The following is a 16,244-nucleotide window of genomic DNA, read 5'->3' on the forward strand; positions in this document are numbered from 1 at the left end:
GGGTCTAGTTTTTTTTTATTCTACTAGGCAGCCAGCCCTAGAGATGTTCATTTCAGCACATGCTCCTCTCTCCTTCACAGAAAAGAAATCCTGGGAGAGACTCACCTCCATAGAAAAGAACTGACCTCAACAAGATGCTGTAGTTCAGCTCAGGCTACCTCCCGGCTGATCTGGGCTGAGCATGCTCTATGGGCCAGAGCAAGCTGTTTCTGTCTTGACTCTCAGAAACAAGGAATTTTCTTCACACAAACATTTAGGGAAAACCCAGAATGCTTAGTACCACTGGGTGTCTAATTGTTTTTTTTCTTTCTTTTTCCCTCTGCCACCTCCCACTTCACCCCACTGTGTTTCCCTAAGGAAGTTGTTCAGTGAAGAAAGTTAGTTCACTGGGACCCTAGGGATACAGTCTAGAGAAAGTCAGAGAAACTATTACCCCATTTCTCCTGAGGCTGATCAGAGTTGAGAACTTCTAAAAGTGTTGCAGTGTAATGGGCTAAGTGGAACACCCTCTCACCAAAGGTTTCTTATCATGAGGTTGCTTTCTCCCTGGCTTCAAGTCTTAGCTGTCCACAAACAGTTCAAATCTGCCTTCCCCTCTCTTATGTGCATCCCTTTATTTCAGTCCTATACAAAATAAAGCTATCATTAATAAGACTGTACCAAAGGTTCCAATGTGTATATAAAAACCCCAGAAGCCAGAATTGGGTATATTAAGAAGTGAGCTCTGCTTGGAACAGGTAGGTTGCTGGGAACGTGACTTTGAAGAGCTTGATTTTTTCCTTTGCCCTTCCTTGGGTAACTTTCTCCTGTCTGTCACCATCAGATGAGCTCTTTGCTTTACAGTGTAGCCCTGACAATGATGCTCTGCTCAGAAACAGTGGAACCAAGCAAGGACAGATTGAAACCTCGTTATGTGAGCACACATAAATTGTTCATGCTCTCCTTTTAAAAGGCCTTTCTCAGGCATATTGAGCCAGTGGGGCAAGATTAGTGGACCTCCTTCAATCGACAACAGAAGCTTTTTGTCATATTCATAGCTGCCTTGACTTCTACCAGTGACCTAACTCCCTAAGCCACTTATACATTTTCAGATATATGTGTAGTAACAACGCTGCTTCTTGACAACAAGTTTTGATTTTGTTCTATTTTCTGGTCTTCCATCAAATACTTGAGGCTGGGTAATTTATAAAGAAAACTGTCTCATGAGTTATACAGTTTAAAAATCATAGTCTAGATATTTTTATCGATAATGCTTTCCAAATATTTCGGGTGAAGTGATAGCCTGGCCATTTAAATAAGGCAAAATAAGCATGTTTTCAGAAGCATTACAATAAGCAACACTTTTCTAGTGTAAAAACCTAGAAAGATCTTTACAAGAAAGAAAAACTATGGGACAATATTTCTCATTAGCACATAGGTCAAATCCTAAGTAAAAAGTTAGCCAAACATAAATTAGTCATTGTTAAAGCTAATAATTTACCCTGAAATCATCTCATATCATTTTCACATTTCCCACCAGCACTGATACAATCATCCCCAAGAATAGTTTGCTGCATAGTCTTCCTGTTCTTTATCATGGTGTGATAGCTCCACAAAGCATGCAGTGCTTAGGGTCTATTAATCTTCTTGTTAGTATGAGGACTCTGAGATCATTCCTCTTGTGTTTATCACTACCTAATCCTTCTCACTGCTCACAGAGTTTCCTTGTATGAATATTATATAAAGTTCTATTGCCAAGGTTATTTACTTTAGTCACTGTTCAATGAAACCAATAAAGCTAATATGGACATCACAATGAAATTCAGTGTGAGGACACATTTTTTATTTATTTCTGGCAACTACATGAAAGTGGAATTGGTGGGCATTATGGTAGCTGGACATTTATGTTTACCAGAGATGGCAGTCTTTTTCCAAATGGAGATTTATCACTCTTGTTTTTCTTCCAGTTTCTACTATGCCAATGTATAGTTAATAATTCTGGAGAAGCAGAGGGAGACACTGAATTATTCCTGGAAATAGGAAATTTGTTCAGTTAGTAACAGGGAGGGAGTGAGGGAGGGAGAGTGAGAACGAGCAAGTGAGGGAGCCTCTAGTTTTTTCTGGTAGCATTTTTCAGGTTATTCATTTTTCAGAAGCCCGACTTTCATGTCACTCATATGCCATCACCTGGGTACCAAACTGCAACTATCTGAGCAACTGGAGACACAGCTGTCATGAGGATCGGGACCTTTGGATATGTCCTTATTTCATTTTTAAGATCTGTATATAACTAACAGTGTAACATCCTGTCAGGAGCCTCTCGGGGTAGTCACTATATAATGTCATTTAATGAGGTTACAGATTTCTGTACATGACTGGAAAATCTTTGGATAATAGCTAAAATTTAGCATAATTTCATAAATCAATATCTATACAAATACATTGCCTCCATTAGATTTATCTGTAGATATATTATTGGGGTATTGTCGTGATTGCTAATAAATGCCAGGTCCAGCCTACAGTGAGCAGTATCACACGTAGGCAGGTAGGGCTGGACTATAGAAGAAAAGTGGCTGAATGTGAATTGAGGAGCAAGCAAGTAAGCAGTGCTCCTCTGTGGTTCTGCTTCCAGTTCCTACTTTGAGTTCTTGCCCTGACTTCACTCAGTGATGGGCTGTGATGTAGAAGTGTGTTAGCTGAAGTAAACCCTTTACTCCCCAAGTGGTTTTGGTTAATGTGTTGTCACAGCAACAGAAAAAAAGTAAAACATTATGAGACTAAGTGAGAGAAATGAAATGTTTATGGGTAACATACCAATTATATAAATATTATTGTAGCCATAATATGCTAATATTTATTAAATATTCATTTAAATGTGATGGATATGTAACTGGTAATTTGGAAAAGTATATTTCATGCTTATGCTTTATCTATCTATCTGTCTGTCTGTCTGTCTGTCTATCTATAGTTTTCCATCATTATCTGCATCTGCATATGACTGTGTCCAGGTTGCCTGCAGATGTTCCAGTTCCATATCATAAACATATCAAGAGGATCAAGCACAGGGTGTAACAAGTCCATAGACCATAGCACAACTGATACCACTGTGGAAGTACCATTGAGGCCAGAAAACACATCACTGGATTTAAGGCCAGCTCTGTAGAAGGAAGACATCATTGGCACTTTAAATATGTCCATGAACCTGTGATTGAAGAGATCATAGGCCCCAGGTGTAAATTTATTACTATTATTTTGCTAAATGTACATATAGCAAACAACTTTCTAAATTTATATCTCTATCCTCACATATCCATGAATCTCTGAGACCTCGTTAGAGAAGTTTCTTTGTGTAGTAAACAGTGGTTGACAAAGAAACTCACAACTGTCAAAGCAAAGAAAATTAGTGTCTGTTCAGTGCTCAGTCACAAATGAGACATCTATACCACATTCCCTCCTTTGCAAGGCTCAGAAATCATTGCAGAAGCAAGGACAGATAGTAGGAGGCAGAGGTCAGGGAGGACCATGGTGAAACAATGTCCTCTGGATATGATAGAGGGCACTCATGAAGTCGACAGGTATGCTGCCTGAACAAGACCTTCAGAAAATCAATACATTTTTTTCTATTAATTTGTTCATTTATTCACTTTACATCCTGATCACAGCCTCCTTCTTTCTCTCCTCCCAGTCCCACCCTTATACCTTGTCCTCTCATTCCTTCCTCCTCTTCTCCTCATAGAATGGGAGGCCCTCCATGGTACCCACCTACCTTGATACATCAAGCTACAGCAGGACTAAATACATCCTCTCCCACTGAAGCCAGACAAGACAGCCCAACTACAGGAAAGGAATCCAAAGGCAGGCAACAGAGTCAGAGACAGTGCAAACTCCAGTTATCAGGGGATCCACATGCAGAATAGTTGCACATTTGTTACATATGTATAAGGGGCCTAGGTCCAGCCGATGCATGCTTTTTCTTTTGTAGTTCAGGTTAGCCCAGGTGGGCCCAGGTTAGTTTACTCTGTAGGTCTTCTTGTCATGTCTTTAACCACTCTGGCTCCCTCATTCCTTCCTCCACTCTTCTACAAGACTCCTCATGCTCTGCCTATTGTTTGACTGTGGGTCTCTGCATCTGTTTCCATCAGCTACTGGATGAAGCTTCTCAGAAGACAGATGCTAGGCTCCTGTCTGCAGGCATAGCTGAATATCATTAATAGTGTCAGGGGTTGGCTCTCTCATGGAATGGGTCTCAAGTTGGGCCAGTCATTGGTTGACTATTCTCTTGGTCTCTGCTCCGTTTTATCCCTGCACTTCTTGTACACAGGACAAATTTTGGGTTGAAGATTTTGTGAGTGGGTTGGTGTCTCTTGCTCCCACCACAGGAAGTCCTGCCTAGCTACAGGAGGTAGCATCTTCAGGCTCCATATTCTCTGCTGCTAGGAGTCTCAGCTAGGGTCACCCCCAAAGACTCCTGGGAGCCTTTTCCCAAGTCCCAGATCTGCCCCCATGATTTCTGTTCTCTCTCCTAGCCTTACCCTCCCTACACCTTATCTCCTCCTTTCCAGCCTCCCAATCCCTTGCCTCTCCCACTTTCCTCCCTTCATTTACTCCAGATGTCTATTTTATTTCCCCTTTTGAGTGAGATTCACAAATCCTCCTTTGGGCAATCTTTATTACTTAGCTTTTTTGTATCTGTAGTGTGTAGTGTGGTTATCCTGCCTTTATGGCTAATGAGTGACTATATACAATGGGTGTCTTTCTGAGTCTGAGTTACTGTTACTCAGGATGATGTTTTCTAGTTCCATCCATTTACCTAGAAATTTTGTGATGTCCTTGTTTTTATTTTTCCATTTATGTATGTATGTATGTATGTATGTATGTATGTATGTATGTACTCACTTACTTTACATCCCACTGCCTCCCCTTCTTGGTCACCCCCTCACACAGTCCTTTCCTCATCCCCATTCCCTTCTCCTCTGACAGGGTAGAGACACCCATAGGTATCCCTTGACCCTGGAGCATCAACTCTCTAGAGCTAGGCACATTTTCTCCCACTGAGAGCAAACAAGGCAGCCCCAGTTACGGGTGTGGGATCCACAGATGGGCAACAGCTTTAGGGACAGCCCCTGCTCTAGTTGTTGGGGGATACACATGAAAACTGAGCCGCACATCTGCTACATATATGGGGGGCCTAGGTCCAGCCCATATATGCTCTTTGGTTGGTGGTTCAGTCTCTGAAAGCTCCCAAGGTCCAGGTTAGTTGATTCTGCTGATCTTCCTGTGGAGTTCCAATCTCCTCTGTGACCCTCAATCCTTTTCACAACTCTTCTATTAGACCCACTGAGTGCCATCCAATGTTTGGCTGTGGGTCTCTGCATTTGTTTCAGTTAATTTCCAGGTAGAACCTCTCAGAGGACAGCTATGCTACACTCCTGTCTAAAGCACAACAGGGTATCATTAATAGTGTCAGGGATTGGTGCTTGCTACTGTGATGGGTCTCAAGTCGGGCCAGTTACCGTGTTGGTCATTCCCTCAGTCTCTGCTCCATCTTTGTCCCTGTATTTCTTCTAGACAGGACAAATTTTGAGTCAACAGTTTTGTGGGTAATTTGGTGTCCTTATCCATTTATTGAGACCATGTCTGGCTAAAGGAGGTGGGCTACCTCAGATTCCATATCCCCAACTGCTAAAAGCCTCATCTAAAGTCACCCCTCATAGACTCCTGCGATCCTCCCTCATGCTGGCACATCTTAGAGATGCCTCTCACCCCACAACCCCACCAGCCCCCAATTTCCATCCATTCTTCTGGACTTCTGGACTTCTCACTTGTTTCTTGGCACACCTGATTCTGAACCCCACCACCCCCTTCCAATCCCATCTACCACCTAGTTCCCTCCATCCATCTGTCTTTTATGACTATTTTATTCCCCCTTCTAATTGAGATTAAAGCATCCTTGCGTGGGCTTTCTTTCTTGTTTAGCTTCTTTGGGTCTGTGGAGTGTGGCTTGGGTATCCTGTACTTTATGGCTAATATCCACTTATCAGTGAATACATACCATGCATGTCTTTTGGGTGTAAGTTACCTCACTCAGGATGATATTTTCTAGTTTCATCCATTTGCCGGCAAAATTCATGATGTCTTTGTTTTTAATAGCTGAATAGCATTCCATTGCGTAAATAAACCACATCCTCTCTATCCATTCTTTGGTTGAGGGATACCTGGGTTGTTTTTGGCTTCTGGCTAGTATGAATAAAGCTGCTATGAACATAGTTGAGCAAGTGTGTTTGCTGGGTGGTGGAGCATCTTTTGGGCATATGTTCAGGAGTGGTATAGCTGGGTCTTTGGGTAGAAATATTTTCATTTTTTTCTGAGAAACTGCCAGATTGATTTCCAAAGTATTTGTACAAGTTTGCACTCCCACCAGCAATGGGGGATGCTGCCTTGCTTCATATCCTTGTCAGCATGTGTTGTTGCTTGAGTGTTTGATCTTAGCTACTCAGATGAGTGTAAAGTGAAATCTCAGAGGTTTGATTTGCATTTTTCTGCTGACTAAGGATATTGAACCTTTCCTTAAGTGCTTCTAGACCATACCTCTGTTGAGAAATCTCTGTTTAGTACTGTACCCAATTTTTAATTGGGTTATTTGGTTTGTCGGTGTCTAACTTCTTGAGTTCCTTATGTATTTTGAATGTCAGTCCTCTATTGCATGTAGGTTTAGTGAACTTATTTTCCTGTGTTTCTTTAAGGAACTTACTCGTTTTCTCTTTAAAGGCTTCTATCATCTTTGTAAGATTAAACTTAAGGTCATTTTCTAGAGCTTTAGCTGTGTTAGACTATCCAGGGCTTTATGTAGTAAGATAGCTGAGTTCTGGTAGTGCCATCTGGTTGTCCTTGGTGTTTGTAGGCCTGGTAGTCCCTGCTGCCAGCAGACCTCTGAGAATGCAGGAAGATCTGTGGTCTGGGCACTGGAGGGCACAGGAGACAGGGCAGAGCTTTCTGCTTGATCAATACAATTTTGTTTTAAAACTGTTATCTATACTAGTTACTTAAAAAAAGGTATATGTTTCACAAAATGTAAAAACCAAGATTATTTATTATTGTGGTATGTGCGAATGTGTGGCATATGCATGTATGTGGATATGTGATGTGGATGTATTCATTTGTCCCTGTGCATATAGGGGTGAGAGGTTAGGGTTATGCATCTTCTTTGCTGGTATCCATCTTAATTTTTAAAATTTCTTTCATTTTTCAAGATTACAATATAATTACATCAGTACCTCCCTCCCCTTCTTCTCTCTAAATTCTCCCAGACAGACTCTGTGTCTAGAACATACTGGTTGGCTAGACTGGCTGGCTACCAAGCCCTGGGAGACCTCTGGTTCTGGAACAATAGACTCAGACTATCAATCATACCCTTTGACCTGGGTTCTCAGGCTCTGAGCTTAGGTTCTCATGCTTCTGCAACAAGCACTTTCCCCATGACCTATCTCCCAGTCCTAAAAATAATATTTTAACTGTAATTTTTCACTTACCCAGCATCCCAGCCACCTTCATTTTTATATAATATTTTATGTCACTTCCAAATATTATTTCTTTATATTTTACTCCTCAGTTCAGGCAGATCAGGGAGGCATAGCACGAGAAGACTGAGCTTAGTGGCCTCCGTTGGAAAATGTGCATGCTGGAGAGACTCAGTGACTCTGACACTAACAGGCTATGATGCTTAAATAGGGGGCAGCTCTTCCCATTTGTGCTTTCTTACTATAATATACACAACTTCAGGCACATTACATCTGATAGGAGATGGAGATTAGCAGGGAAAGTGGGTTCCTAACATGGAGACACACAGACAACTCTTGCAGTTCGTTTCGTGACTTTGGGTTTTGATATTCCTATAGGAGCCCATAGTGAGAGCACTATCTTGAGTGTGGCTGAGGTTCTACTGGACTAAACTGCATCACGGATAGGTGCAGATCTGATGAGGAGGCTGCCACTTTCCAGTCTGGGTTGTTCGCTCATATCTTAGAACCTGAGGAAAGCTAACCTGGGGATTCAGAAGTTCCCGATGAGGGAAGCTTCAAGTTTCCTGACTAAATGACTTTTCAAGGTTCCAGAAGTTGATTAGCCTCCAGAGAGAAGGATAAAAGTTCTGTTCAGCTTTTTTCTTGCCAGTATCCCTCGTGTATCTTTGAACTTTTAGAAATTGTACCTTAGTGGTTAGCTAACTATCCTTGGGGGCAGACATAGGAAAGAAAGAAGAAAGCCGAGAATATAAGAGAAGAAGACAAATGAACTTTATGCAACAATATGATTTCTGGATGTTTGCCTAAGATTCACTGTGTGTGGACAGTGTTCTTTATTATGAATGGGGAAAGAAGCCGCTGGTTCTGCCTTATGGCCTTAGGTCTGGAGTAGCCAGGAGATTGCCAGTGGAAGGAAAGGCAATGAACTTTCTAGTTGAGTCCCTTGTCTGGAGATGTCTTCCAGGGGCTCCTGCCTGTGAGCTACAAAACAGGAAAGAACCATCATGGAAATACTTGGCTTTTCATGTTTTAAGGACAAAGACACACTGAAGAGACTGAGGAGCTGCACAAAGGGTGAGCCTGAAGTCACATCTTCTTCCTTTGCAGAGAACACATCTACCTGGCTCTGTGCAGGGTTGATACAAAGTGCTGACTTGTTCCCAAATCCCACCCATCTCTTATCCCCATTCTTCTATCTGCCCACCATTCTGTAGAGCTCTAGAACTGGCAGATCTACAAAGTCATGCTGTACTCTCTGGTCACTTCCCATGTCCTCATCTCTATTCATTGGAATAATCATTAAAAAAGCCACTGAGTTCATATGTCATCAAACTTGGTTTTTTGGACACTTGCAATACGAGTGAGAGAGTGATAGAGGATAAGCTGTGGATGGTTAATCAAATGTGGGGTTCTGAGGCTACATTTGTAAGCAAACAAACATATGATTTGATGGTAGATCTTACCAATAAGGGCAGTGGTAAGGAAAATACAGCCTAGTGGAGGGTAGCATAGGTGTGCTGTTCTGCTTTAGAGAAAATGAGGTTTCTTTACATGAAAGGCTGGGAGGAGGAGGAGACATTTGTACAAAGACCTGAATGAGGTGAGTGAAGGAACCCAGGCTGATCCATTGGTGTGTTTTGGTGTTTTTCTTTCCTCTTGTGACTGTGGATAAAACAGGCAGTCACAGTAGAGTTGATGTGCCATTTTTGAAGCTGTTTGGTGGGACTGAGTCAGTGGCAGGTTAGACTAGTACGCTAGTCATTTGAAGTTCTATCTCCCATGGAAAGTAGAGCTTGAGACCCAAGGGAAGTAAGAGATACCATCTCTGCTCCTGAGTTATTTTCTTGCCTTCTGGTCCCAGGTGAAGACTTCTCAGGACACATTGAAGATTGAAGATTCAGGAAATTGAAGATTAAAGTTTGAGCTCCCTTACTCAGTCTGGCCTCTTCTTCGCTTGCTTGCAGAAAACTTATTCAATTAAGGTAAGAGGTGAGGGGATGTCTTTCATCATACAAAAAAAAAATGGAGGAGTGCAAGCTATTCCAGGGAGCAAGCCCAGAGTCAGAGGAAGACATAATACTTTCTTTCAGAAAAAGCTACGTCTTATGACAGTATCCTGTGTAGATTCTGCTTCCCAGCCACACCCCATAACTGATCCGTATTGCAGAGGTGGAAACTCTCAAATGAACACAATAGAAATGGAGCCTGTGTTTGGAGGACATAAAGGATACAAAGATCCCTGTCTAGGTCAGATTGACCAGTACTTAGAATCATTGAAGTGCAGTGGGGGGTCTGTAAGATCGGGACACCACTGCTGAGAAAAGGTACTATAACTGAACAGACCATGATCAGGAAAGTAGTGTGATGGCTGAGCACAGCAGAATGTAGGAGGATTTCTATCATACTGGGAGACAAAGGTAGATGTTATACTGGGTGAGTTTCCCTGTTTATGATATAAATGTTGTGGTATTGATGATTAGCACTTATCCATTTGAATCAGTACACTTCTGTTATGTATCCACATATATTTACATATATGAATTCATACATATGTGATTTCTTAAATATTTAACAACTTTGGATTGGAATAATAGGCAAGTTGTGGAGTTAAGAAACTCAAGGGAATGTTTCTTGAATCTGGTAATATCTTCAATAATTCTGAGGTGAGAAACATTGCCCTCGTCTCTCTTTTGCTGTCTAGATTTCACAAGGAACTAGGACTCAGAGCTAAATGTTGGGGAATCACACTAGTGCCACTGAATTTTATCTTATTGGTTTTCCTGGCTCTGAAAAACTACGCCATATCCTTTTCGCTACCTTCTGCTTTTTCTACTTAGTGACATTAGTGGGAAACACGGTCATCATTGTGATCGTCTGTGTTGATAAACGTCTGCAGTCCCCCATGTATTTCTTTCTTGTTCACCTTTCCATCCTGGAGATCTTGGTCACAACCGTTATTGTGCCTGTGATGCTTTGGGGGCTGCTGCTCCCTGGAATGCAAGGTATATCTTTGGCTGGGTGTGTGGCCCAACTCTTTCTGCAACTTGCTCTGGGGACCACGGAGTTTTCTTTGCTTGGAGCAATGGCCGTGGATCGTTATGTAGCTGTCTGCAACCCTTTGAGGTACAGTGTCATCATGAACAGTCGCACCTGCAACTCTGTGGTAATTGTGTCATGGATATTTGGATTCCTTTATCAAATTTGGCCAGTTTATGCCACGTTTCATCTTAACTACTGCAAATCAAATGTGGTGGACAATTTCTTCTGTGACCGAGGGCAGTTGCTCAAGTTATCCTGCAATAATACTATTTTCATAGAATTTATCCTCTTTCTAATGGCGGTCTTTGTCCTTTTTGGTTCTTTGATCCCCACAATTGTCTCCTACACCTACATCATCTCCACCATCCTCAAGATCCCCTCAACCTCTGGCAGGAAGAAAGCCTTCTCCACCTGTGCCTCCCACTTCACTTGCGTTGTCATTGGCTATGGCTGCTGCTTATTCCTCTATGTGAAACCCAAGCAGACACAGGCGGCTGACTACAATAGGGTGGTTTCCTTGATGATTTCGATTGTTACTCCTTTCCTCAACCCTTTCATCTTCACACTTCGTAATGACAAAGTCATAGAAGCCCTTCGGGATGGAGTGAAACGCTGCTACCATTTATTCAAGAGCTAGCCTTGTCCAGAGGCATCTACATGGCCAAACACATGCTACAGATGTTGGAATAATCTGAGAAGAACATCTCTGAGCTGCCCCACAATCACCGTCATTATCAAATAATCTGTGTTCAAAGATGAAATTATGACCACAGTTTTTGTATTATACTCTCAGATCATCTCCCTTCCCTACCCACCCAACTTCATATTCTCTTTCTCTTAAAAACAAAACAATGACAACAACAAAAATCTACTAAAAAAAACACCAGGCCTTATCTGTGTTGATCATCTACTCCTGAGCATGGTGCCTACTGTGGAGTGTGGTTGATACACCAAGTGCCACTCCATTGAAGACAATCAATTTTCCCTCTCCCAGAAGCTTTCAGTCATAAATTGCTTCTTGGATTTTGTGTTCACTTCTCCTCCTTTGTGCTGGGATTTCATATTCTGGCTTGAACTTGTATAAGTTTTCTGCATTTGCCATAGTCCCTCTGAGTTCATCTGTGTATCTGCCCTGTTTTTTTATGGGAAAATTTAAAACCATGTGAGAGCATATAGTAAGGAAATTCTTGTCAAGGTTGCTCCATTGTTAGAGGGGAATATTTTTACTATGAATAAGAGAGAGTATATATCCAGAGGTATCTGGAAGAGTCCAGAGCAGAGAGAAAAGAAAACAGATGGGTTACAGCCAGGGCTAGAGAAGTAGGAGAACATAGTGGAGATGACAGGAGGATAGAGAATTGAGCATAGCAAGAGAGAGAATAGTGGGAGAAGCAAGAGAGCAAGAGGATGTCCACAGGTAAAGTGTGTGAGGTGGGTTGATGAATCATGTGGAGCATGAGAAGAATGAGTGTGCTCAGGTGAGGCAAGGACAAGGAGACCAGTGTAGATTGTGAAATGTACAAGGACTTGTTAATAGGGACGGAGGGACTCTGGAGGCCAGCATGAGCCCTCTATGCAGCTACAGGTAGCCATATGTCCATTTATCCACAAGGAAGGGAAATGACTCCTTCAGGCAGATGGGAATCAGTTTACAAGTTCCCAAGGAATGCTGGCTTTTATCTAACCACCAGAAATCCTTGCATGGTCCAGCAGGAGCTCACTCTTAGACATATGGACTACCTGAAAGCTAACAATGACCTCCCTACTTGGAGAGCTTTCTTGAGGTGTTAGAGAAAGAGCTGGGGAAGGAGTGCTCTCTTACATTATCACCCAGATCCTACTGGTACCACAAAGAAGTTAGGTGATGGAGATAGAATGAGAAGTGAGAAGACGGCTGGGCTTCCCATCGTCCTGGGCTGAAGGGTGCAGTGCACAGGGCTGAAGAAGAAGCCACCTCTGTTCCTCTCTGGGATGCTCAGTCCTCATTTTTTCCAGCCTCCTTTGCTTCTGTCCTTCTTCATTTGCTCATCCTCTTCTGCTGTGCTTCCCCATTCATCTCCGAGTTCTGCTTTTGGTGGTTCCAGTTCTACAGTGTACTCACTCCTGGGTTCTCATTTTTTCCTTACTCAAAATAATCAAAAGTTTTCCATTCGGTTGTCCAGCTGTCTCCAATGTTGCTCTGAGGCCCAACTTCCCTCTTTCCCACCAGCTCCACTCTGCTCCTAGACACCGTTACCATTTCTTTGGCCATGACTACTTTGTGTAGTAATCCACTGTAGCAATTTTTAAGAGCTACGGATTGATGTTGAATGAGATGTCCATAGGGAGCTGTTTAAACAACATTTTATCCATGTAATGAACTATTATGAAGCTGACAGAACAATAATGTTCTTTCTGCAACAGCTAGGAATGCTATAAGCTCTATATTCTTAAGCAAGAAAAGCAGATTGTACAGAACAAAAATGGCTGCACAGTCGCAGCTGCTGTGGATGGCAACATAAGAAGGAAGTGTTAAATAGTCCTGAAATTATGGCAATGAAGTGGGCATGAAGGAAGGAAAGACTTGGCACTGTGTATCTTTTAATATTCTTTTTATTTCTGCAAACATATACTACTTTATATTATGAATTGTAAATAAAATTTCCTATACAAAATAAAATAATCGAATCTCTCTTACTTGTCTTAAAGGGTATGCAAAGTCAAACTCCTATCCAATTTTAATATATGCCACAGGCCCGAGACCTTCATCTCACACACACATTTGTCCAAGTAAAGAGAGATTTTGTTAAGCAGTCCTGATGTCAAATCATGGTATTTTGGGGAACACTTTTGGATGCATACCTGTAATCCTAGTACTCAGGATGCAGAGGGAAGAGGATTGTAAACTCAGCTATGCTGAGTTCACACTGATTTCTGGGCTGGCATTAACTGTGTAGCAAGAGCCTGTCTTTTTTTTTTTAAAAAGATTTATTTATTTTATTTATGAGTACACTGTAGCTGTCTTCAGACACACCAGAAGAGGACATCAAATCTCATTACAATGGTTGTGAGCCACCATGTGGTTGCGGGGATTTGAACTCAGGACCTCTGGAAGAGCAGTTAGTGCTCTTAACCACTGAGCCATCTCTCTAGCCCCCGCAAGAGCCTGTCTTAAAACAAAGGAGTTAAGAAAGAGGACATAAGGGCTGGAGAGATGACTCAGTGGATAAGAGCACTGATTGCTCTTCCAGAGGTCCTGAATTCAATTCCCAGCAACCACATGGTGGCATACAATCATCCGTAATGTGATCCGACACCCTCTTCTGGTATGTCTGATCACAGCAACTGTGTACTCACATTCATAAAATAAATAAATCTTAAAAAAAAAGAAAGAGGACATAAAGCTATTTGTTTTATAAAGTTATAATTCTGTCTTTTTTTTTTTTTGACTTGAGTGGTGGATAGGTGCTTAAAATATACTCACTACTGAAAGTATAAAATATTATGTAAAGTCACACAGCTTCCATTTCAAAAGCCATTTCTAATTATATATAAACTCATTTAATTGTATAGACTTTGGGTCTGGTTGGTTTTGGTGTGTGATGTTTTTACTCACATATAAGATTTTTTTTCAATCACAGACACTCAAGTTTCTTTTAATATTATTATATCTTTGAGACATTTTTGCTCTAACAATCCCACACCATAACAGATTTCTCTAAGAACATGTTTTCCTACCTATATATCTTTTTTAATGGATATTTTATTTATTTATATTTCAGATGTCATCTATTCCCGACCCACCATTTCTAACCTAAACGCCTGATGGGACAAACTGCCTTGCCTCAAGTTTTTAGACCTTGTGGAACAGAGAATCAAAAAGAGAAGTTATAATGACTCTTGTATTGGCCGGGCAGTGGTAGCGCACATCTTTAATCCCAGCACTTGGGAGGCAGAGGCAGGCGGATTTCTGAGCTCGAGGCCAGCCTGGTCTACAGAGTGAGTTCCAGGACAGCCAGGGCTATACATAGAAACTCTGTCTCAGAAAAAAAAAGAAAGAAAAAAGAAAAGAAAGGAAAAGAAAAGAAAAGAAAAGAAAAGAAAAGAAAAGAAAGAAAAGAAACTCTTGTATTATTCTTAAATGTGACCAGTTATTCAAACTCAATTGTGGACTGGTCTAGAAATCAATACAATGTTGGAAATAACAGTCTTCATTTGGAAGTCTGGTTTTGGACATTTTCAGAGACATATTTGGAAGTTAGCTGCAGTTCTCTGTAATGTTATGTTAGCCAGAGATAAAGTTGGGGCAGGAGCTAGATTTCAAATAGGTGTCAGCACATGTGTTAAGGCTCTTTCAATTGTCAAGTTAAATTTACTTTTGTAAGTTGCATTGATTGTACACCTTCTAATTGTGTCAGTGTTTTGAAATCCGGCATGTCGGTTACAGAGATCGATCAACCAGTTTTTGTTTTATTTCCCTGAGTATCACATACAAGAGTTTTAATGATAAATTTTACTAAAAAAAAATCACAAAAAACAAAGGAAGGATACTGTGGCTTATTGGGAGAAGGGTGGCATAGTATGTAGAAAGTGATGGCTTTCATCTTCAGCATGTCATAAAAACTCAATTACAGAGCTTTTTCTAGATCTTTACATAGAAGCTGAGAGCTCAAGAATATTAACAAAATAAGATGTGTTGATATGGCCATATCCTTTCCTTACATCTTAAGTTAAAAAGTCTAACATGTACAAAAACATCATTCTCAGCAGAAGAGGTTATTCAAAGTACAAGAAAGATGATGAAGAATGGAGATGAAATATAAATCAAGGTCACCATGGGAGCACATTTGCATAAAGCAAGGCAGCTAAGTAAGAGCTCGTGTTGACAAGGGTATGGGAAATGTTAGATTTCATACACCTTCCTGGCAGGAAGGTTTTTGAAGACAGAAAGTTCTTTAAATAATGTATCAGATAACAACATGAATTAGCAATTCCACTCCTAGGTGCATACTTGAGAAATGATGTTTGTAGTAGTTATACCACTTGATAGGTACAAAGCTAAATTACCGATCAGCTGTTGAAGGAATAAACAAATGGAATAGCATTCATCTAGAGAATGAAATAGATTGTGGTAACAAGCTTTGTACCACTGTAACACATACCTGAGATAAAGAACTTATCCAAAGATTTTGGAGATTTCAATCAATAATTCGGCCACATTAAGTCACATTAAGCGACAATAAGTTGGCCACATTTCATGTTAAAATAGAGGACAACCACTCCTGGGTTTGGAGCAAAATGAAAGGGGTGAGTATAGTACAGCCCTCAGAGAAAGCACACTCTCAGGGACCTCAGTACATTCTAGGAATTACTACCTCTTAAAGTCTCTACCACATTCCAATATCACAATCCTACAGAATGATCCTTTGACCTATGGGGGGACACTCAAGACCCAGACTGTAGCACTGCTACATGCTGAAATGCGTGGGCAAATCTTGAAAACCTTATTCTAAGCAGGGGAAAGAGTAAAAAAAAAAAAGCCATACATTGTACGCTTCTATTCACATGACACCCAGCATAAGGAACTGTGTAGAGATGGGAAGTAGCCCAGTGTGGCTCCATAGGGCTGAGAGAAGTACAAAGATGGTACAGTGATACCTAATGCTTACAGGATTTCTTTCTGAGGTGATGGCTGTAAACCACAGTGAATGTACCAAATCTCTTGAG

General features: G+C 41.2%; 1 protein-coding gene across 1 annotated transcript; it reads left to right on the plus strand.

Annotated features, from left to right (window-relative positions):
• Nucleotides 1-10,230: 10,230 nt before the first annotated feature.
• LOC114622111 (olfactory receptor 9A4) lies at nucleotides 10,231-11,175 on the plus strand. Its single transcript, XM_028768466.1, has one exon. It carries the CDS (start codon nucleotides 10,231-10,233, stop codon nucleotides 11,173-11,175), a length of 945 nt encoding a protein of 314 aa, XP_028624299.1.
• Nucleotides 11,176-16,244: the final 5,069 nt, after the last annotated feature.

The sequence above is a fragment of the Grammomys surdaster genome, unplaced genomic scaffold, assembly GCF_004785775.1.
Source record: "Grammomys surdaster isolate TR1022 unplaced genomic scaffold, NIH_TR_1.0 186, whole genome shotgun sequence".
Classification (NCBI taxonomy): Eukaryota; Metazoa; Chordata; class Mammalia; order Rodentia; family Muridae; genus Grammomys; species Grammomys surdaster.

Bases quoted from the DNA above. Each gene is read 5' to 3' on its own strand.
- LOC114622111 (XM_028768466.1), top strand. From the start codon at position 10,231: ATGTTGGGGAATCACACTAGTGCCACTGAATTTTATCTTATTGGTTTT.